General features: G+C 34.2%; 1 protein-coding gene and 1 long non-coding RNA gene across 3 annotated transcripts; both read right to left on the bottom strand.

Annotated features, from left to right (window-relative positions):
* Positions 1–14,457: 14,457 nt before the first annotated feature.
* Positions 14,458–23,001, bottom strand: LOC104886702 (bZIP transcription factor RISBZ4). Of its 2 annotated transcripts, none has more exons than XM_010671180.4 (6): positions 22,611–23,001; positions 16,396–16,528; positions 16,078–16,219; positions 15,740–15,815; positions 15,338–15,463; positions 14,458–14,983 (listed from the first exon to the last, which is right to left on the bottom strand). In XM_010671180.4, the coding sequence occupies exons 1-6, from the start codon at positions 22,893–22,895 to the stop codon at positions 14,690–14,692; spliced, it is 1,056 nt and encodes a 351-aa protein (XP_010669482.2). In that variant the 5' UTR covers positions 22,896–23,001; the 3' UTR covers positions 14,458–14,689. The 2 variants fall into 2 exon arrangements, with proteins under 2 accessions (XP_010669482.2, XP_010669483.2); XM_010671181.4 differs by having other exon boundaries at positions 16,396–16,525; positions 22,611–22,997.
* Positions 19,520–20,760, bottom strand: LOC130590377 (uncharacterized). Its single transcript, XR_008968090.1, has 2 exons — positions 19,904–20,760; positions 19,520–19,872 (listed from the first exon to the last, which is right to left on the bottom strand). It is a non-coding gene; the product is annotated as an uncharacterized LOC130590377 (long non-coding RNA).
* Positions 23,002–25,218: the final 2,217 nt, after the last annotated feature.

Here is a 25,218-nt window from a genome sequence, read left to right as displayed (position 1 = left end):
CTAAATATCAGTGTCAAATAAATACATGATATAACTACTGCGTAGGAAGGAAAATCTTTATTGTTTAAAATGGCCCCAGGTATTGATAGCAGTAGTCCTTTATATCTTCACCCCTCATATGGGAGTAGTTCTATTAATGTTGAGAAACTCCAGGGATCAGGGAACTATAGGTCCTGGAAAAGATAATTGGAGATAGGGTTGGCCTCAAAAAGAAAACTTGGGTTTGTTACTGGCACAGTGAAGAGAGATAGCAGTGATGTTGTGAAACAAGAAGCATGGGATACCTGCAATAGCATGGTTATCTCATGGATTCTAGGGAGTGTGAATGAACCTATAAACAAATCTATAATGTTTTTGAACAACTCTACTGAAATCTGGAGACAACTTGAGAAGAGATATGTTGTCACTAATGGGTCGAGGAAATATAAGTTGAGTAAGGAGATATATGAAACCAAGCAAGGAGATAAATCTGTAACATATCATTATACTGGAATGAGAGGATTGTGGGAGGAGCTTGAGTTCTTGAGTAACCTGCCTCCTATCACAACTATGACCCCTGAAATCAATGCTTTCATTAAGGCTCTAAATGAGCAACAAGAGGAGCAGAAGTTGTTCCGTCCAACTTCTTAATGGGTTTGATGAAGCCTATCAATTGCAGAGGAGCCATCTTCTCATGATGAGCCCTCTGCCATCTATTGATGTAGCTTGTAGCTACTTGCACCAAGAAGAAAGTCAAAAGGAAATCTTGAAGCCAATGAAAGAAGTGAATGAAGCAATTGCCATGTTGAGTAAGAGCACTGATCACACTTGTGGAGAGTACGGGAAAGTAGGACACATAAGAGAGAAGTGCTGGAGAATTATAGGATACCCTAGTAGGCATCCTAAGGCTCAGAGAGATGGAAAAGAAAGAACGAGAGACACATGGAATAATGCAAGAGGAGGTAGATGGAACAGAGGTAGAAGATTCAGTAGAGAAGCTAGGAAGAAGTGCAACACATGTAAAAAGCAATGTAGAAGGTTGATCATCTACAATATAATGTTCTAGGCCCAATCTTATTTCATCTTATTCCCTAGGATATTTCTCTTTATTGCTGCTGCGTCAGTTTATATTTTTTGTCTGTTTGCTAAGATACTTTGTCTAGGTGTCTTCTGTAAGTTCTTTTGACTATCAATCTAGAAATAATAGCAAACAATAATAGAATATCAAATAAGAAAGCAGGAAATAACACACCAGAACTTTTACGTGGAAACCCAAGAACTGGGAGAAAAACCACGAATATGCACTAGGAATCGATGAATATTCAAGAAAGATTACAAAAGCACTCAAGAACTCTCTCTAAAGCTTTTTCTCTCTCAAATATGTGTTTAGAGATGAAGAATACATTAATGACGCAATTAGGACACCTATTTATACCCCCACTAAGCAAAACCGGAAAAAAAACGCGTCCTCAATAGGTGCGGGCGCACCATCCCGTGGTGTGGGCGCACCAGGCCTCAGGTGCGGGCGCACCTGAGTCTTCTGCCGTCAGTTTCGTCAGTTCTTCTAAAACAGTCATAACTTTCTCGTTTCTCACGGAATTGGACATATGACCTATCGTTGGAAAGCTCTCGGAACAAGCTATCACCTCCACTTTGAATCACCTCAAAATCATTTATAGATTGAAAGATATGTCCATTCAAAGTTAGCCTTATGTCCCAAATGACGTTTTCCTTCTACGCAACCTCATCTCCACACCCATACACCTCCATGAGCTTCATATCACGCCATATACCCAACAAACTCCCACTTGGAGATAGGTGTAAGTGAAGAAAACTTCATACCTTCATCATCCTCTCATTCATCATCCTACACACAACTCCCACTGCAAAAGCAATCTCAGTCGTGTCCAAACCATGACATACTCAAGCATCCCATGACAACACATCTCCTCTACACCAAGGAAAATAACATTGAAGTTTGCACCAACTCCAATACAAAAGATATCAAAGTCTACACCGACTTTGATTCTTAATACTAACCTTCAAAATATTGCACCATCACTCCATGAACCTACACACCCTCCTACCCCGGAGGTCGGATCACCTTAGAGACAAGCACAGCCAAATGAAGATCCCTTCCTCTACAACAAGAAGATAATCACTTCCTCTCCAACCAAAGAAGCACATTGAAGTCTCATCAAACTTCAATAAAACCAATTACCACCTAAGCCAAAGAAGCTTCTCATTTTCTAAAAGCAAACTCACATTGCTCCCACTCGAACAATACACCCTTTGTTCCACTTAGGATTTCCGGCACAACATGCTTGTGTGCCGTCCTTCACCTTGTGCGCTTACCGGTCAATTTGCCACCGGGATACCGCTTCACCACGGTTCTCATCCCTTGGCCCACTATCGATAGTTTTCCGACCAAACGACACTTACATGAAGTTCTCATCCCAATCCGGACCCCTATTGTGCTCCCATGGTGTAAAGTGTTCCACTCCTTGTCCCACGAGCTATGATCATTGCTCCCTTGACAATCTTCCAAGAACCACCATCAAACACAACCTTGTAACCCGATGTAGCAAGTTGGGCTACCGATATCAATTTTCTTCAACCTTGGGATAAACTTGACATTCTTCAACTCCAACGAGCCACCATGAGTGAGTTTCACACTCACATCACCTTTCCCCATGACTTCCACTGCCTTGCCATCCGCAAGGTAGACCTTTTCAAGTTTTCCGATTTGAAATTCCGAAACACTCCTTGCATGGTGAGGAATGATGAGAAGAACCCGAATCCAAGACCCATGATCCCGAGCACCCAACCAACTCTTCCTGATCATCCATGCTTACCATCAAAGCATCGAAATCGTACTCAGAAATCAAGTTAGTTGATGCTTCTTCTTCATCATCACTTTCTTGAACCTTATTCTTCACTTTCCCATTCACTTTTGTTAGGGCAATCTCTCTTTAAATGTCCTTCATTACCACACCCCACAAGTAACACTAGCCCTGCCTTTTGACTTACTCCGGTCCCCCTTTGACTCCGATTTTCCCTGAAAGTTCCTCCCTTTTCCCCTCCCTCTACCTTCTGCACTGTATGCTCCAGATGATTCTCCACTCTCCTTCCTTCGAATGCTCTCACTCAAAATCAGATCACGGACAACATATAAACCAATTTTCTTTACCAGAGAATTACTAACAGCAGTTACAACAGTTTCCCAGCAGTAGGTAAGAGGCAACAAAATTAGGGCTTTCACTTCATCCTCAAACAATATTAACCGAAGATAACTGACTTATTAATGAATTAAATTCATTAATATGTTAGCAGCAAAACTACCATTATTCATCTCTAAATCAAACAAACGGGCATCAGATATACCTTATTCATTGCGAGGGCTTCTACATATCTGACAGTGCTTTGATCAATCCAGCCGTTGTTTTGATATCCTTGACATTGAACGCCACAGTCCGAGCCAATGTCAAACGCACCACCGCTAGTGCCTGCTTCCAGTACTTTCCACTTAGCCTCCTCATCTCAGCAGGCTTTTCAGACAAAGGTTGATACAGATTTTTCTGATATAAGATGTCTTCTATTTGCATCTTCCAATATCCAAAATTTGTCCCATCAAACTTCTCAATTCTAATCTTTGAATCCTCCATTGTTAATTATTCTAGATCTAGACAATAATCAACCTAGCTCTTGATACCAATTGTAAGTTCTATTGACTATCAATCTAGAAATAATAGCAAACAATAATAGAATATCAAATAAGAAAGCAGGAAAGAACACACCAGAACTTTTACGTGGAAACCCAAGAACTGAGAGAAAAACCACGAATATGCACTAGGAATCGATGAATATTCAAGAAAGATAACAAAAGCACTCAAGAACTCTCTCTAAAGCTTTTTCTCTCTCAAATATGTGTTTAGATCTAATGTCTATTTACAGGTAAGCAATGAACACTAACTTAAACTCGAAGCATTTGAGTTGAGAAAAGAAGGTTGTCATAAGACATCCCTATCCGCGTATCGGCACAATCCCAACTTTCTGGGATTCCCTTCGTTGCACTCACTCTTTCCCAACTTAGGGCACCTATCTATACCCCCACTAAGCAAAACCGGGAAAAAAACGCGTCCTCAATAGGTGCGGGCGCACCAGCCCTTGGTGCGGGCGCACTAGGCCTTGGTGCGGGCGCACCAGCCCTTGGTGCGGGAGCACCAGGCCTCAGGTGCGGGCGCACCAGGCCTCAGGTGCGGGCGCACCTAAGTTTTCTGCCGTCAGTTTCGTCAGTTCTTCGTAAAACAGTCATAACTTTCTCGTTTCTCATCGGAATTGGACATATGACCTATCGTTGGAAACCTCTCGGAACAAGATATCAACTCCTTTTTGAATCACCTCAAAATCATTTATAGATTGAAAGATATGTCCATTCAAAGTTAGCATTATGTCCTAGATGACGTTTTCCTTCTACGTAACCTCATCTCCACACCCATACAACTCCATGAGCTTCATAGCACGCCATATACCCAACATCTTCTTATTACTTGATGTTGTTATTTAGACCTAGGGATATGTAATGATGTCGCCTTATTTAAGGTTGTGATTTCCTGCATTGAAGGCAGTGATCAAATGAATGAATGAGAGAAAATACCACCTGAGAGAAAATGATGTATCTTTGTGCTGAACTAAACACATGACATTGCTACACAAATGTCATCAATAACTTTATTGATCGACCTTGGCAGGAGGGAGGGAATATTCTAATACTTTTACTTTTATTCATCTTGCAATAGTTTATTGAGTTCTTTTTTCACAATATTGTCTTTGACCATTGACAAGGATTATTAAATTTATAGAAAAAAGTTCATAATTTAAAATTATATATTAAAAAAAATCTAACATGACTATACATAATTATATGCTCTTATCTAATAGTTAATAGTTACAATAGACGTTAATGATTTTTATCTTTGCAAAAAGCAAACAAATCGATAAAAGCTTACAAGACGGATAGGAGGAAGTATTTGTCTCTTGAATGATCCCTGACTATCGATCACAATTTTTTTAGACCCAAATAATCGGCGAAAAAGATGCATGAAATTGCACGAGTTCTAGTTGTATTGAGATGTATAAACTCATCAAAGTGCATGACTGCATGTGCAACTTCTGATACAGATGTAGTTTAATGTACAAGACATATCTGAATTTTTACATGTAGTGCATATGGGTCACGGAATGGACGAATGGTCCTATTCGTACATTTCTAGAGGTCTAGTATTACCTTTATTCTCGGAAGGTGTTTGAGGGATTCTTAATTTCTTATATATGTATGGCAAAGAAGCAATATTATAAGACACTCGTACATGTCTCATGTCATGCCAACTAATTATACCAACATGTAGGACGGTTCGTAGATTTGGTTGACGCGGTTTGAGATAGCATTCAAACCAAATCGTAAATATGCGGTTCCACTTTTTTTCTAAACCAAACCGTACCACACTCTTGCATAAACCAATCGAGATCCCATCACATGAAACGGTTTGGTATAGTGTGGTTTTTTAATCCGCGATATCAGGGCCGTTTACTAGGGGTTGCAAAGAGACGAACAACACGAGCGAGGTCTCGTTTTATACAGAGTCCAAAAATCTTATAAATGTTTGCTTTAGTCATATTCTTTAAACTCGAGCTTATTTTGTTAAAAGTATTTTAACAATGATGTATTTTATAGAGTACAATATTTATAATTTTACAACCTACACATTCTATTTATATATTTAGGACTCAACTCTATAATAAGCACAATGGTCTCAAAATTTTTAAGACGGCCTTGCGCAATATGAGTTATGTAACCATTTTTCTATTTTTTTGGACCATTTGTTGCAGTGCGGTTTAACCACTTTTTCTACATTATTTGTTAATTGTGGTAAAGTTTTGTAACTTGTTGCTGAAAAATAGTTTATGAGGTACAATAGAAAAAGTAAAACTTCTAAATGACTAAAATATTGGTACCAAGTTGTTGAAAACCAAATAAATTGATAGTTCTCGTAAAACTAGATAATCAGGCAAAAGGTCCAAATGTCCAATGTAAAATTGGTTTTGCGGTTTATGGATCGAATATTCGAAAAATCGCATCGAGATCAACCGAATCGGATAATTATGAACACCCCTAGTCCATACTATATTCTGAACAACCCTGCCTAAATTTATGTAGAAAATTATTCACGGTAATTCAGTGGCGGAGCTAATATTTTTTTTTATCATGAGGCCAAACTTAATATACATACTATTATCATGCACAAAAATATCAAAATGTGAAGACATCATTTTAAGCTTTTGAATTCCTTAGAATATTTGACTGATATAAGACAATGGATCTCCAAATCTAAGGAGAAATAATAAAAATGAGGAAGCTTATTATGCAAAGAGAAGGAGTTAATGCCTAGAACTAAGGGTGACAATTAGGTCGAATTGGATCAGGTTTAGGTCGACCCAATTCCTATCTCAGTCATTACACCTAATCAAAAACGACCTAGTTTTAATTTCTAGTAAAAAACAGAACCCGAACCGGTCTGCCATTTAAGTTTGGAGTTGACCCCGAAACAAACCCAATATGATCAGATTTATATTTTAAAACTACAATGATTGTACATTAAAAATCAAAGCATTGGAAATCCTAACTTTAAATGTCAATTAAATCGAAGACTCAAACTTCAAAGCCATAAATTAGTCATCGCCTTCAAATTAAGAAATGGTCTTGGCCCTATATACGAGTTTATAATTAGAAAATAGGTGACTTAAGTTATAAAAACGGGTTAGGTTCAAGGTGACCCAACCTAAACCTAACCCAAATTCTAAATCAGCTTGTTCGAGTTAGTTCGATTTTTAAAAAGTCAATCTAAACCAAACTCATTTAAGATTTCAGGTCGAGTTAAGTCCACCCATTAAAAACTAAAGAAAGTATACATTTTAGAATCCAAGAAAAATACCGGTCCTTTTCACTTTTGGGAGGTCCAACCACCAACTTTTAGCTAACAAAGTAATTACTGAATAGCTTGAACTTCAATACTGTTAGGTGTACAACTGTACAAGCCCAACAAGGAAGTGGATATAAAGAACGTATGAGTTGGGTTCGAAGTTTTGATGTTCTGCTGAAACCTATGGACAAAACTAAGAAAAGTAGGTGCAAATTTGTTTTCACAATTGCCATTATTATTCTATTGATTTTTTTTTTTTTTTTTTTTGACAAAGGTGGATATTATTCTATTGATTATGATTCGATAAATGACACATTTTAATCCCTTGGTAATGACAACTGTCATTCCTTTATTGTTGAGTAAGTCATGAACTCCTCGCTGGCAATCAGGAGATTGTTAAACATTGCCATGAAATTACTTAAAATCGCCCCAAATTTATTTTTATGGACCATTTTACCCTTTCCTCTTTTCTACCACCCACCACCCCCCACCAACACCACCTACCTTTCCACTGCCATTTGACCCTTTCCTCTTTTTCATACCACCAACCACCCCAACCACCACCACCTACCTTCCCACTGCCACCTGCGACAACCTACCCCCACGACAACCTCCCACGACGTCCGGCCAGGACGTTCACCCCATGGGAGGAACGTCCGGCCAGGACGTTCGTAATTTTAAAAAAATTTCGTCGGGACTATCTGTTTCATGGTTCGAATCTGGGTAAATCGCGGGGGTAGGCGAGCTCCAATCTAGGTAAATCGCGGGGGTGGGGGCTGGTGGTGGTGGTGGTTGCAGGGGGTGAAGTGTTGCTTGTGGGGATTGCATGAGGTGGGGGGTTGCTCGTGGGGATGGGGTGTTGCTGGAGAGGGTTGGGTGGGGGAGGGTGGAGCTGTTGTCGGTGGCTGTGGCAATGGGGTTGGTGGGGGTGGTGGTTTAGGGAGGAAGAAAGAAAAGGTTATAAATGACATTTCAATTTTTTTGGGGGCGATTTCAAGTAATTATGGGGCGATAAATAGAAGTTCAGATCAGTAGATGATGCTCATGGGTGTACCATTAGAAAGGTGCACACTGGTCAAAATAAGGATCAGCAAAGCATAAAATGCAGATTCATTAAACCAGCTGTCAGGGCCGTTCCTGATAATTTTTGGGCCCTAGGCGGACCTAAAAATAAAGGCCCCTATATGAGTCGATCCTAATATTTTATAGGCCATATAATAAAACCTTCGTACCTAAAACTATAATCTATATTTTGTTAATGATACCAATAAAAAATAAGCACATAATATTATTAAAAATTGTACAAACTAGCACAAATTTCACTAAATATTCAAAAAGTGTATCAATTTTTATTTAACTGGTCATAGTTAATTTCTTTTTTTTGGGCCCCTCACGATCGTGGGCCCTGGGCGGTGGCACTCCTTGCCTACCCTCAGAACCGGCCCTGCCAGCTGTGTAAAGAAAGAATGTCTTATGATCTCCAATAGACATCGAAAAAAATATATAAAAAACCTAGTTTTTGAATTAGTTACTTTAATTTTCCCACACAAATTTCAGAGACTATATATTTATTCTTACCAAATTCTCCAATGTCTCTCTAACTTCTCTCTAACCTATCTCATCAAATTTTAAAAATTTTGCATTTTTCTTACACAACTCTTATACATGGAGATGAAAATAATAACAGCAAATCGAATCGACAACATAAGGTACTAGATTTATGGATTTGATAAGAAAATGAACATTTTTTACATTTCGAATTTTCATTCCTTATTCAAAAATGGATTTATGATATTGATGATGGTTTGTGAAAAAATGAAAACAACCTTGCGATTTGATGTCCCAATGAACGAAGGGGAGAGTTCAGAGGTCAGTGAACGAAGAAGAGCGGGAACAAGTTTGACATCAGGAAAAGTGTATGTGCAACAAAAAAAACAAGTAATGTTCTTTGTAATGTGTATATATTGTTTGTTGTATAATCATATGTTTAGTTTGTGTTTGTTTAGATGTTAGGTACATTAATGTTCATTTTGTGCTAGGCACATATTAGTTGTATGAATACCAGCCATGAATTTTATTTGGCATATGCTCATTGTCCTATTAACATGTGTTTGCTGAAAACATGTTGGTCAAATATTTGTTGTTTATCGCTCATATGTTCATTGCGTGTTGTTAATATGTTTAATAAAATTATATGAATTGATGATGGGTTAATTATCATATATATTTGTCTACAAATGTTTGATATTTGTTTAAATGTTCTTGGTGTGATTACATGATGTTCATTGTAATATCCATAAGTACGAAATGCACATTTCGGGGCAATGTATGTTCATTAAGTAACATGTTTTCACTAAAATCATTTTAGTCAGATGCTAGTTATATATGATCATATACACCCACACACACACACACACACACACACACACACACACACACACACACACACACACACACACACATATATTATATATATATATATATATATATATATATATATATATATATATATACTACCTCCGTTCTTTTTTAGTTGCAACGTTTGACAAATTGCACTATTCATGTTCTCTTCTTTGAGCACATTTTTTGATTTATATGTTAAACAAAATATAGTCATGTGGGGTCTTGTTTGATTCGTTTCGATGTAAGCTTTCATAATATCAAATTTTTATAATTTTTACTTACATACAATTAGAGATAAAACGATTTGAAATTGTACATTGGCAAGCGTGAAAGTCAAAACGTTGCAACTAAATAAAACAGAGGTAGTATATATATATATATATATATATATATATATATATATATATATATATATATAATATATATATATATATATATATATATATATATATATTCATCTTGTGTCTATGAACATGTTCATTGTATTGTTTAAATGTGTTTGATATTGTGTTTCTGAAAAATTATGTTCGTTGCATTTTAAACTTGAAGAATTTTGTTTTAATTATTGCTCTTTTCTTTCTGGTATCAATTCAGTTTGATAAGATCAGACAGCTAAGGATACGTTATGGTGTCGAGATCTCACAAAACAAATTAATTGAAAAGGGAGGAAGTTCAGAAGCAACTAATTAGTTAGCAAATAGATGTTTTTCAGACCCTATATCACATGGGATATACTGTATTATTTTGTTTACAATTCTGCCTTTGCATACATATTGTATTTTGAATTTACCAATTTGTACTGCTTTTTGGATATTTATACAATTAGTCAATTGGAATATTCATTATAGATTTTAGGAAATATGCCTGAGGTACTCCTGAGGTTTGATGTAATTCTTAAATTGCTCCTCACATTTGGGAAAACCTCAGATACCCCTGAACTTTGACTTTGGGCTCAAAATACCCTTACTATTGACTGCGCTCTAATGTTGTTAGGTTCCCCCCCAACATCCTCCATTGATGAATCTCTAAGATTTTTCTCTCTCCTGACCTCCATGATCTCTCTCTTTTCCCAATCTTCATTAATTGTTATTTGCAGAATTGGAAACTGATAATCATGCACAGAAGAAAACTATTCATTAAAACAAAAGAATGTTTTTTGTTTAAACTATATTAAACCCTATTGAATCCAAGTTGGGAGCTTAATGGTTCGGAAACTATGGCCAAATTCTAGCCAACAACCACGAAGGGTTGCAAGCACTGTGTCCTCAGCAGCGACACTCACCAGCATCAACTGCTAGTGGTGGTTGCAAGCATCAACCACTAGCAAACGCATCCGCAAATAGTAGGTCGAAGACCAACCCCCTTAATTCTCCCTGCCCTTCTCCGTCTATCCGGGCCACCTTCCGCCCGCTATTGTGGCTCCATCGCTGTAAGAAATTGTGGGAAGAAGTTTTGAATTTATTTCACAAACCATAATCTGATTTCATTTTGTTAGTTCATAATTTGATTAAAAATCTCTATTAACAACAAAATCTAACTAATATTAAAAAATAGTGGCATAAATGTATCTAAAAAATTCAAGAAAATAACATGGAAGATGGTGGGAGAGGAGAGAAAAGGCTTAGAGGTTCATCAATGGAGGATGGTAGGAGGAGAGAGAAAACCCTAATGTTCTTCAAGGCGCTGTCAATAGTAAGAGTATTTCAAGCACAAAGTCAAAGTTGAGGGGTATACAAGAAATTCCCTAAATGTAAGGGACAATTTGAGAATTACGTCAAACCTCAAGGATACCTCAGGAATTTTCCGTAGGTTTTATGTTGTTCATTGATGAAGAATCATATTTGTTCATTAAGACAATATATATATATATATATATATATATATATATATATATATATATATATATATATATAATGAACATATACTTAATTTGGGAGTAAATAACTCGAATAAACAAACTAATAATTTGAACCAACATTAGGTTAAGTAAACTGAAAAAGAATCAAATGAATAATAGTCAATTTGAAACATAATTTGAAATTTGAAAATTTCGTAAATGTCATGGATTTTGAAGAATTCGTAGATGTTATGGATTTTGATTTTTAAAAATCAGTTGGGTCCCTCAAAACATAGCAAAACAGTACCGTATTTTACCGTCGGCACCTAAAGGTATTTGGGAATGTTGGGTAAGCTAAAGGAGGATCATTCCTTCCCCTTTAGCTTAAGTAAGTTAAATACCTTTATCATCATCAATATTAACACTCAATCTAGAAAATAAGTCCTTACTTGTTGAAAGCCTGAAATACAAAATCGTTTCTCCCCATTGAAGTACCCTATGATTACTAATACCCATACCCCACTCTAATTGGTCCGGATTGAAGAAATTGTAAAGAATGAACCTAAAATAAAATATTTGTTTGTCAAGGTTTGTTGGTTTAGGTATTGTGGCATGAATGGATTTGAGTTTCTGTTTGGCGTTCAATGAATTGTGAATTGCACGCGGCCACTAATCAAAGTTGTCTCCTTTTAATTGATAATCGGGATGATGAGATTCCCGGGATTGTCATCAGATGCCAAAAGAATATATGAGATGGGTTTTGGTTTTGCTAGTCTCACCTGATTCTGTCATCACGACTCGTCTAGGGCCTCGATTGTAGCTCGAAGTGGCTAGGCTATATTGGTTGAGTGGTGGAGGTGATAGGTGGTAGGATGGAAGGTTTGTGTTTTTGTTATTTTGGTTTGTATTTCAGTTTCAAAGATTTATTTTAGGGTTTTAGATCTCTGACTCTTTATAGCATGTTATGTTTGATCAATTCAAGTTATGTTCTCATTAATCACAAAATTAATTTAAACATCCTAAAAGATCAAGTCCTAATGTAAATCATACTATAATCCTAAATAATATCCTAATAGGAAATTGACTCCCAACATGTTCTTTCTTTTTAAGGGACTCCTAACATTTTCTTATCTCTCTACTTGTCTAAACCTAAATGCTAAATTAAGTTTTCCAGTGGGATCACCCGAAAGAAGGGCTCTTATATATTCAAGCCTTAGAATGATGGTTTGTGAGACTGTGATGCTAATGATGTAGTCTTCCATCAACCTCAAATTACAAAAGCAATTAAGCAAGTCATTTGGTGTAACAACTCAGCGACTATCTGATTTCTACACCCACAACAATTTGTATGATTAAATTTTTTGCTTGTTTATACAGGGGCGGATCCAGGATTTCGAGTCAGGGGTAGTGTAATTTTGTAATATTATCGAATATAAAAAAAATGTTACAAAATCCAAATAAAACCTCAAAGTACTTTAATAACTGGATTTATAAGGGATTTTATCAATGGTGGTGCAAATTAGTACATACACACGTCCGTAGGATGAGCACCATACACACGAATGCACGATAAACATCAAGCACTAGATTATGAACATAAAGATCAACGCCAATAAACATGTACTAGCAGAGATGTACATATATTCATTTGGCTTGTTAGCCTTGTATATGTGTTCATTTGACTTGTTATTCATGTACATTTGGCTTGTTAGCCATGAGCATTTGCGCACCATGCTCTACGTACAAACGTGTGCACCATCTAGGCATTGCAACGGTGGCTCTGTATTTTAAATTATCACAAATGAACTTCAACTTCTAATCACTCCTTAAAACTGACATTCTGAGTGTCTTATTCTGTTAAGTCTGCCTATTTCCCTTCAAAACAAGGTAATTGTACTAACCACGAAAATATATCATAGTTAACCTAAAATAATACCCATCTATTGCCTTACCAACCAACTCATTACTGCCCATCAAAAACAAACTAATCGACTTCTTTTTTCCTATTTTCCCATCAAAACAGTTCTTGTCATACTCTGCTTCTTCTCTTGTGTGGAATAAGTAAAATCCATAATTCAGAATCGCTAATGTATAATTTAGTGATTCAAGGGAGTGCAATTATTTGTGGGCAAATTTTGATGTGTTTTGAGGAACCATCATCTTTGTGCATTTTGAAGAATTAGGTAAGTGAAGTTGAAACAATTTAGTTGATACAACCAATCTGTTTATCAGCATATATGGGACATGTTTCCCAAAGTCCATATTATTATTATGTATAATTTGTTTGTATGATACTTGAACAATAATTTTTGGTATTTTAAATGTAAGTATTAGGTTTTAAAGTTTTAATAATATCTTATGTAACTCGGACTCGAATACTTGTGTCAAACATGAGTACACAACTAAGTGTGAGACTCTGCTTTTTTATGATTTTTTATGATAATGCTTAAGAATGTTCGCTCGGGTTAGCGGGGAGTCTGCTAGATAGACATTATCGAATAGCACCTTTTGATGAGAGATATGAACAAGAGGCTTCGAGAAAACTAGTGTTTTCGGAATTATATGAAGCCAGTAAGCAAACAGCGAATCCGTGGGTATTTGAACCCGAGTTGGGCTGTTCGCCCATTAAAGCAGTACAATGAGCTGGGTTCAGAACGTCGTGAGACAGTTTGGTCCATATCCGGTGTGGGCGTTAGAGCATTGAGAGGACCTTTCTCTAGTACGAGAGGACCATTGAAGTGGAAGTGTATTTGCCTTAAGAGTATTGAAGATCTGATATAGGTTACCCTTGTTAGTATTACTAATTTAATATCCGTATCTGAGGTAAACTGAAGAGTTCAACTAACCTGTGTGATATCCATTATCCCCTTGATAGTATACTTTTTCACACATCCAGTTATCATACAATAAAGATTGTTTGTTTAAGGATGATTATGGTTTAATTTAGAAAATTTTGGTCCCTCGCTTTCATATAATTAATTAGTTATTAGGCCATGGATATGCTCCGGGTAAGGAAAATTTTCATTTTATTAATATGTACTTTAAAATGATAACACTAATACAACTTGATCTAGTGATTAAGACTTTAGTAAGTGAACTTGAGGTCATGGAATTAAAGCCTATATATACAATTTCTAATTTTTTAATTGTATTTGAAGTAAAAAACATTTAGGGATCCATACCAATAGAAATACAAGGGCTATCTCATCTACACTGGCCGGTCTTCCTAAACTGATTCACATTTTATAATCAGCAAAGTGAACAATAAATATATTGACTCTCCTGATTTCAAACCTCTTACACTAGTACATAAGATTACAGTAAAATTAGAGGAAACTTGTAACAGCAGCAACAATATCAACTAGCTTAACTTATAAACCTTATTAAACCCCTTAAACTTACCTCTCTCTATGAGACTATGACCTCCCTAGAACACAAAAACCATCTAGGAGTACTTAGATATACATTCTGAAATCCAGACTCTCAAGTCTTAACGCCACATTCCAGTCACACAGCTAACGCCACTACCTGTACTATCACTAACTAGCCCACTCCTAGCATTGCCATGCAACACATGATCCATGCTATTATCGTTCGAATTCTGCCATGAAAACGTCCCATCGAAAGACGCAGCCTCTTGCCCTTGCACCATCATTGCTGGGGAGATATTCGCTACCCGAGATAGGTTTTGGATATTAGCTGCCATCGAAGATGAACCCAAAGTAGCATTCTGAAAAAGCTGGTTTAGAGGGCCTCGAGTGACCCTGTCTTCAGCTAATTTCACCTGCATATTCATGTAACATTATTACTGTTATGACGGATACAATAATAAAGACAAGTAAATCAACAAATAAAAACGCAAATAATTTGTGGTTCAATAACAATGCGTTAGCTACATTCACCAAGCATAGGAGAGGAAATTACATTCACCAAGCATAGCTACTGTTAATTGTTATGACGGGCTGCATGATCAACTTAAAAATAGTCATACTATACTAATTACACTAATCATGAAAGCTAACAAAAATTGCAAACCACATTTTCTAGTTTCCATATTTCTGGTTTCGAATGTCAAGAATACTCAAATCTCAAAAGAAAAAAAATGAAAACGGTCGTTAAGAAGTTCAATATCCTTTACCTTAGCTCTTAAAGCTTCAACATCTGACTTAAGCACACGGTTGTTTGTTGTGGCTTCTCTGAGCTGCTGAGCTGCCTCATCCAACTGCTTAAAAAGCGTAGTATTCTCTACACCAAGTTGTTCAACCTGTGAAACACAACATTTATTAATCTCTTCATATATTCAAGGTTATTATTTATCTCCTCTATAATATGATAATGGCTAAAATTTACATTATATTTCCTTATATAATGAAACTACGAGTAAAATGATGCAGAAACAGGGTTAACCCTGCTACAAACTAAACAGCTCGGACCGACCTCTGTAATTTCAATCAGATGATGATATAATTAAGTTACTAATTACATGTATGAATTGAACAGACCCTATAATTTTACTAAATTGTGATGCATATAATGTCACCTCCACTTCCAATTGTAGTAGATGTGCTTGCTTCCGTCTTCTAGAACGGCGAGCAGACTCCCTATTTGAAACCATCCTGAAATATTTACAATATGCTAATGTGTTACTTTCATTGTGTAAACATATACTTGCGTGTATGATTTTCACGTTATTATTAGCATAAGAAGTATACACATATACATACACAAACTCTTTATGTGTTACACTATTTGTTGATGGTGCAACGTCGCAACGAGGGTTACTGATTAGCATATATGAGGTTATTGATCATGCATATATGGGGTTACTAATGAGAATAAATATACAACGATAAAAGTTATATATATATATATATATACCTTCGCATGCGCTTTACATCAGTAGGATCATCACTCTGCTCACACTGACCGGCTTCCGTCTCTCCATCATCATCTTCTGAGGAGCCACTTCCTTGATTGTCTCCTGCTTTCGGCTTAATAAGAGTTGAGGTTGGACTTCCAGCTGCACAAGTTTATATTTCAATATAGAATTGGAATGTTATATAGTGTTTTATAACATAAGTTTGTTACAAAGTCCCTTGAATTTCCAAAAAGATGATCATATATGCTACATTATGCATAATTCAAGATTAAGACATACTAAGGTAGTGCATGAATTTATCATTTCGTATATCATACCACATATGGATGATTGCGAATCAATTGTCGCCGAGATACAAGGCTGTTGTGGCTGTGGGGGGCAGTTTTGATACCATGAAATTGTTTGCTGATCAAATCCACCACCAGTCGGAAAGTTATTAATTATGTCCTGCTTAATTTGTTATATAAACACACAATTGAAAGTCAGAATTACTAATTTTCGCTCTTAAGCAAGAAATAATCACCACAAATGTGAAGCATGGTCAAAAATCAAAATATGACAATGAAATATATACTAGAAATAAGGATAGGAGTTAGCTCAAGTAGATAGAACCCTCCCCTTGGCCCCTGAGGTCAGGGGTTCGATCTTTACTCCCAGCATTAGACATTAACTTAGACTAAAACTGATGGAGAGATGATAAAAAAAAACTTTACACAACTATTATAAACATAATTTTATAAATCAAATGATATCTTCAATTACTATAACACTACTACGACGTGACAATTACTTTTACATAGACAAATAAAATAATATAGTCATGAAAAATGAATAGTATTAACAATTTCGTAACCAACGCGACTTGTAATTAGCTAACATAATTAATTAAAATTCTATTAAAGAAAACTTAAATCCTATTTAATAATTACCTGGATCCATGGAAAAATTCTCAAAGAATATGAAACTTAGTCAAGGAAAAGAAATAGTCTAAGAGACTGGACAACAACGTACCACTAACTCACTTATTTAATCTGATATTGGAAATAAAGGTTCTTTAAATAGACTATGAAGTATTCTGTACGTAAATAATTGACCTGACCTTCTTTATATTTTTGGCTGGGACCTAGACGGTGTGATTCGCATCACAACACATATAATTAGTGAAGTGGAGTATCTTTTTAAGTGTAAGTGTGTAACTTTAAAACAACTCTTTGGGTCATTGTCACCTAAAGAATTTTTTTTTCTTTTCATACTTTGTCAAGTTCTTAATAGCTAATGTTTCAAATCACATCGAAAGTTTTTTTTCTCAAATTCTAAAACCTTTAAATTAGACATATTTTTCTTTAAAAAAAAACATTGGTTAATAATATATGTTCAAAATTGTGAAAACTAGATGATCTTAATTTTTAGAGAAATACTACTTTTTGTCTTTACTCAATTAACATCGAGATATTGCTAAAGAATCTACAGTAAAAAGTAGAGTAATTTGTTTTACACAATTTATCATTACTTACTTATTAGTACTAGTTTACACAGTAGCTAAAAGCAATGTTCTTCCATTATGCTACCTCCGTCTCAAAATTGTTACTACATTTTGAACGTAGGCACTACTCATATCATAATTTTGACTATCTTTTACTCCATATACATAAGAAAATCAGTCATGTTGAATCTTGTTTGATTTGTCTCAATTCGTATTTTCCAAATATATAATATTTATAATTTTTTCGTATATGTAACTCAAGATATTGATGTTTGAAGTTGCATCTCATAAACTGTGAAAAAGCAAATATAGCAACATTTTAAAAAGGGAGTAATAAATTGCAGCAAATTTTAAAATAATGTTTGAGTTTCCTGGTACTATAACTTCATTTAGAAAAAGTAATAAAGTAGCTTAATTTTGTAATGATTAGTGATAAAGTAATTTAAGGAAGGGTAAAGATCCATTACCAAAACATGGTAATTAATTAAAGTATATGTCCTAGTATATATTACCTCTATTTTTTTAAATGAAATATTTATCTTTTTTATAAGTGAATCAAAATAATAAAATTTTCATCTAATAAAAAACAGAGAGAGTATCTATCTTTATTAAAGTATAAGCCAAGAGAGGAGATGTAGTGTCCCACTTTAAAATGACTAGAATACCCTCTAATTAGTTAAAACAAAGTTTTCTTTTTATAAAAAATCTAAAAATGAGAATCAATGCAACTTGTCATATGAAATAAGTCAAAAATGAAATATGCAATCACCACTAATAAATTGACTAGATTGATACGATCAATTCACGAAATTAATTAGAATCTTCAATTAAAAAAAGTTAGTGATATATCCAGACAACATGATAACATAATATTTCGTATTTACAAAGTTCAAACAATATGGTTTATTAACATTTACGATCATTAAAGGAATATATTGAAATCGCTAACAAGGAATTATTAAATCTCAACCAAAATTTTCTAACAATTAAAAATTGGTCACCTTTCAAAAAAATAATAATATCTACAAAAAACCTCAAGAGTTTAAATCACTACCAAATTAATTTTAGATTAAAAAAACTATATGCCCATTCCTACATAAGGTTGTTGATGCACGCATCACGTGCATATATGGCTATTACTAATATATTAAAAGATGTTCATATTAGATTTGACCCCATGAATTCAAGTTACTATATTAATGTCTTAATCACTAAATCAAGTAATATTTGGTGTTATGATTTCAATGTAAGATAATAATAAATAAAAATTATAGTTATGGGGACATAGTCTGGGTTTAAAAAATAATTTATAATAGTAAAGAGGGAATGTGACAATTAGTTTTTTTTAGCAACATGTGATATCCTAATGGTATTGGCCGGCATCACTTCCGATCCCACATAGATGGGATCGAGTCTCAACCCTTACAAGGAGGGATCTCTAATTTTCCCCCTTTCTTGCAAGGGACTTCATCTTACCTTTATAAAAAGGTGACAATTAGTTTTAAGATTGAATGAATAATTAAAGAGATAATAACATAATTAATCTAGAGCTAAAAAGAAAACATAAAAACAATTTCATAGTGTAAAGATTCTTTAAATTATTACTAGAGGATGAAGAAAAAGAAGATAAATGGAAAGTTTGAAATTATTGCAATCTAGAAAGAATTCGTTAAAAAAAAAAAAAAGGAACGTTTACAGTTTTTTAAAATGGACTTCCAATTAATACAGTCAGTTTTTTGCATAAAAACACCCTCCCAACCTGCTGAATTTATCATGCTACTGTGTGTCCAAGCCATCAACTTTGAACTCCGCCGATCAAGATCTTGCTTTAGGTTTCATGGATAAATCCTGGAAAATATTCCTTTTCCACGAATAATATATCGCATTAAGTATATATTATGACAAATATTTTCTAAATTTATGAATGGTCAAACTAATATGATATAATCATTGTAAAATACAAAAATTAGTTTACACTTTTTCTTCTCATAATATTTGCTACTTTTTTTTTTTAACAAATGAGATTGGTTGCAAAACCAAGGAATTTTGCTACATAATGAGTTATAATTAGGCTTATAAAACTATTTGAAACCCCAAATATTTAATTCGGATATATGGATAATCCATCCGAAACTTCACTATCGAAAACCAAATCGAATATTGTTAATAGGCTAAGGGTGCGTTCTATTCAACTTATTGGACCTGAACTTATTGGAACTTATCTGAACTAAACTTATTGAACCTGAACTGAACTTATTGGAACTTATTAAACCTGATTGGACCTGATTGGACCTGATTCAACTTATTGGACCTGATTGGAACCTGATTGGAACTTATTGGACCTGATTGAACCTGATTGACCTTATTGGACCTTATTGGAACTTATTGACCCTGATTGAAACTTATTAGACCTTATTGGACCTGATTGAAACTTATTAGACCTTATTGAACCTGATTGAAACTTATTTGACCTTATTAGACAAAAACATTGACCATGAATAACATAAATATTACCACTAACGTAAATACTACCCCTCAAAATTTTTTATGGAATAATAATTATTATAATTGTCCTTTAAAAAATAATGATTATTAATTATCTCTTATGATAATTAATTTAACAAAAAAATTACTATTTATATATTTGCCTATACATAACTTTCATCACTAATATATCTAATAGTGTTGTTTTAATTTTATAAAACACTAGTAGAAAATCAAAAAATTAATTTTATAAAATACTAGTAGTTACTAATCTAAGCTGAGCAAAAGGCAGTGAACTTTCATTGTAAAGGGCTTGATTATGGGCCTGATTCTCCTTTTCCTAATCAATGAAAATAAGCTGAACATTTATTGCTAACAACAACTCCTTCATTCATTTCTTCAGCTTTCTTCACCTTTCATTTATTTGAATGTTACTAGAAGAAAGAGAAAAAAATGTTCAAAGTCACAGTAGCTTCAACACCTCTCAAATTTCTTCTCATTACTTCTCCTTTCTTCTCCTTTCTTCTCAACACAGTCGCTTCAACACCTCTCAAATATTTGTAATTATAATTATTATTATTATTGTTAACCTTAATTATTTGACCATGATTATAATATTATTCAATAGCAATATGAATAATCAAATAATAGACAATAATACAAGTATAATACTATACATTGTGGTACTTTAATAAAAAATTATAATAATAACATAATCAGCTAATATAATATGAATAATAAAATAATAGACATAATAAATAAATAAAAAATAAAATAATAGACATAATACAAATAATTAATAAAATAATAGACACTAATACAAGTATAATACTATATAATCATTGTGGTACTTTAATTAAAATTCTAATAATAACATAATCCGCTAATAGTGATATGAAATTATGAATAACAAAATATGGACAATAATACAAATGTTTATTAAACATTGACTATTTGGACCTTATTGGACCTTATTAGACCTGATTGGAACTTATTGGACCTTATTAGACCTGATTGGAACTTATTGCACCTGATTGGAACTTATTGCACCTGATTGAACTTATTGGACCTTATTAGACCTTATTGGAACTTATTGCACTTATTAGACCTTATTGCAACTTATCTGAACTTATATGAACTTATCTGAACTTATCTGAACTTATTGGACCTGAAACTTAATTTTTTAAGTTGAACAGAACGCACCATAAATGATCGATGTCGAATATTTAATCGAATATCCAAAACAATTAAGTTTTAAATAGTTAGTATATATTCACCAAACTTGTGTGTCGAAATTTTTGAACACCAAATACTTTTTCTATTTCGTTATAAATGCAACAAATGAATATTTGTAAGATATTAAATATTTCTTTATTACATTCAAAACGAAAAAAATATACAAAACCTAAAATTTTCAGGCGGCATACAAATATCAAATATTACTCCCTATTTTTCCGTCAAAAAAAAAAAAAAAATATTACTATTTTAGTGCTGTAGACAGATTTGATCATGTCACAGATACACTCAACTATAGTTGATTAAATTAACATAGTGGAGTACATTTTTATACTTCTATAAAATTCAAATGAAATATGTCTTCTTTCTAATGTGTTAAAATTTCAAATTTCGATTATAATATATGATTCAAGTTGCCACAAGAGGTAGTAAGACTGTCCAAGATCTACAAAGTCCAAATGAAGTGAGATCAGGAAATCACTCATTTTTTACCGCTGGAATTTTCTTCATAATATTACTCAATCCCGAAAAGTACAAAAAAAAAAAAAAAAAAAAAAAAAAAAAAAGATGTTAATTAAAATAATAGCTGGAATACAAAGGCATATAAAGACAATAAAAATAACACGTGCAACACACGTGCAAGTAGTAAGTTAAGTAGAAAGTGCAGCACCACAGAGGAAGTACTAGGAAACGATTGTGTACACCGCCAACCTACCATATATACCATACACCACAATAACACCTCTATAAATATCTCACGTCCTTCTAACAAAAAAACGTTAGAGAACATACAAAATAAATCATACATCCTCCCCTCTCCTTTATATTAATTGCAACGTTTTCTTCTTCAAAACTCAAAAGTTTCATATTAATACCAACGTCTTTCTATTCGATCATTCGATAATGTTATCTTTTCATTTCTATCTTGTTACTTTAGGTCTCTTTTTTTTTTGGTATAAACCGCTGCTGATAGCAGTGATTAATCCCTTCGTCCTGGATGCACCACTTAAGGGTAAAGAGTTCGCCAAGAATCTCTTTCCATTTTCAAAAGTTGAGGATCAAACTCCCAACCAATTGAATAAAGGACAAAGTAAGCAACCACTATGCCAAAGATCACTTAATTAGGTCTTACTTTTATCTATAGCTTCGTTATGTAGCCAAATGTTTTTTAAGAACAACATTTTTTTATTTCTATTATGTTACATAGGTATTAGGTCTCTTCTTTATCCATTTTTCGATCACATGACTTTCTTAAAAAATGTGTTATAATAATAGGGGACAAGAGGAGACAATTAATATAGAGGGAGAAATAAAAGAGAGAAAAAAGACCTGATTCTTAAATCCGTCAAAAGCTATATGATCATCAGAAACAACAGCAGCCGTTGGATGAAGGAGATGTTGTTGATGATGATCATGATAGTTTGCGAAGAGGGCAGGATGATGATGATGATCATCATGATCATGATCATGATGAAAACTTTTGATGGTAGCCGTTGGATTGTTATTGACGAGGGCTTGAAGGACTAACTCGGATGGGCTGCGTTTCATGGGATTATTACCATCTGGGCCCGGCCCGAAAACAGCGGGTTTTTGGTGATTCATATTTGTATGCATAATGAAAATAAGGGAATGGGAAAAGTAAAGAGTATAGGGGAGAGAGGAGAGAGAGGGAAAAGGGGAAAGAGGTAAGATGGTAGAAGCATTGATATAGACCAAGGAGTTTGGGGAGAGAAAAAGGAAAAGGAAAAAAAAAAAAAAAAAAGAAAGAAAAAGATAAAGAAAAAGGAGGGAAAGAAAAGAAAAGAGAGAACACAAAAACAAAGTTTACACGTAAGTTTAGAAAAGGAGTTGTGGGACTCACATGATCCTGCCATGGACCTGTCAAAGACTTGTTTTCATGTTTCATCATTCATCTACTCGATAACTAGGTTGGGTTCTCTTCGCCTTAAATTTATTGAATCGAAATTATATAAATTCGTTGAAAGTTTGTTTGATTGGTATATAAATTTATGAGAAGTAAGATAAAATATATTTGTTTGGTTGACAAGAATTCAAGAAGCAATATTTTTAGAAAGTTTCACTCCTAGATAGAGTAAATTTTAGTAAGTAGAACTTTCCATGAAAAGTTTTTTTTTTACCAATGACCAATCAAACAACTTTTACCATGTGCATGGACTCGTTAGTGAAGTTCTGATCTTTTTTTTCCTTTTGTGACATAAGCAAGCTCAAACATTGATAATGGTTGTTAATGTAAAGTATTGGCTAAGACCGTCTCAATTAAGCAAATGAGTAAGACGGCCCAACTGAAATCTTCGACCTCACGATCTTTCTAGTCGTAAAATTCAAACTCAAACATGGTTGTTAGTAAGTGTAGCATGCATCCTCATGGTAAGAAATAACAGCTAACAATCAGGGGCGGATCCAGGATTTTGAATTTGGGGGGTTCTAATTAAACCAAGCAAATATACAATGTTTATAAATAAATCTTGGTCATACTTAATGTAACAATAGTGTATAAAGTAAAATTATTGAATTTACTTAAAAACAGAAGGAGAATAATCCGTATACAAAAAAATGGTGAAAATTAGAGCTATATTTAAAAAACCAAAAACAAGGAATCAAGCAAAGAAGTAAGAAAAAGAAAAAAAAAAAAAAACTGGAATCAAGCAAAGAAAGAAAAAGAACCAAAAACTGGAATCAAGCAAAGAAGTAAGAAAAAGGAAAAAAAAAATGGAATAATTGGGTATGCAGGGGGATTCGAACCCGCATTCCACATAGCATGTGGTAATGAGTTAGTTAGAAGATTACCACTAGAGCAAGGGTGTTGAGTATGAATTTGTAGCGCTTATATCACTTTTAAACGTAATATTTGCCAGACATTGAAAAGAAAAGGAAAATTAATTTTTTTTTTTGGTGGGGCCTGTGCCACCCAGGAACCTTAATAGGTCCGCCCCTGCTAACAATCGCTTCCAAAAATTATAGCCAACAAACAACATCATTCATAGTGAAGAAGATGGTCAAGGATTTGAATTATCCACAATAGATTATATCAGAGGAAAGTGAAGTGAAAAAGATCAATTGATTGAAAACCATAAAATCCCTCAATTGCAAGATTTTTGTAGATTCATTAACATTTGAAGAGGTTGGAGATGGGGTTGGAGAGAGGAAGAATGTGCAGCTAAATTGGAGAAAAGATAGAACCATGAGGGAATGAAAGGTATGTCAAAAGAGCGGGAGGAAGAAGTTTGTACCATAAACTTATAAGTTTATACCCATAAACATCCATATACTGATAATTTGATCCCTCATAACTGAAAAATATACATGGTTCCAAATATTGTTTGTCACCTTTGCATTCGAATCACTACTTGTTTGTCACCTTTAACAAAGAGGTTCCAAATATTGTGTTGAACTTGAACCGTCATTAGGATATCGAACATTGGTGAATTCTTAAACTTCTATCATAAGGGGAGAACTAGGACCAAACCGATAGGATTAAGCAACAACCAATGGCCCAAGTGGTTTATAATAATAGCCCCAACAACTGTAGAAGATGAATTGGTCGAGCCATTGAAATTTAACTTGTAACTCCTAATGAGGGTGGATGCATGCCTTGCTGGAGTTTATAAGAGTATTTCTTAGAAACTCAACGTTTGCTTCAGAAGAATATGAAGAGTCATTTGTCCCACATTGAAGAATAAAAGGAAAGTGTAAGGTTTATAACCATTATCTTCCTCTACCCTTTGAGTTGTGTAGTAATGAGGCTTTTTATTTAGTGGGTATGTGGTGATTAGAGTTACCACACGCGCGCCGCCCGGACCAGGCCTTGGACCGTGGGGAATAAACTTAACTTAACTATCTTTTTGGATCAATATTTTATCAGCATCAATGGTCGTTTTATTCAGTCTTAAGTTACCGTTTTATCCATAACTGTTGT

Source organism: Beta vulgaris, chromosome 2 (genome assembly GCF_026745355.1).
Source record: "Beta vulgaris subsp. vulgaris cultivar EL10 chromosome 2, EL10.2, whole genome shotgun sequence".
Lineage (NCBI taxonomy): Eukaryota > Viridiplantae > Streptophyta > Magnoliopsida > Caryophyllales > Amaranthaceae > Beta > Beta vulgaris.
The sequence above is the reverse complement of the archived record's forward strand: the minus strand, read 5'-3'. Positions and strand labels throughout refer to the sequence as shown.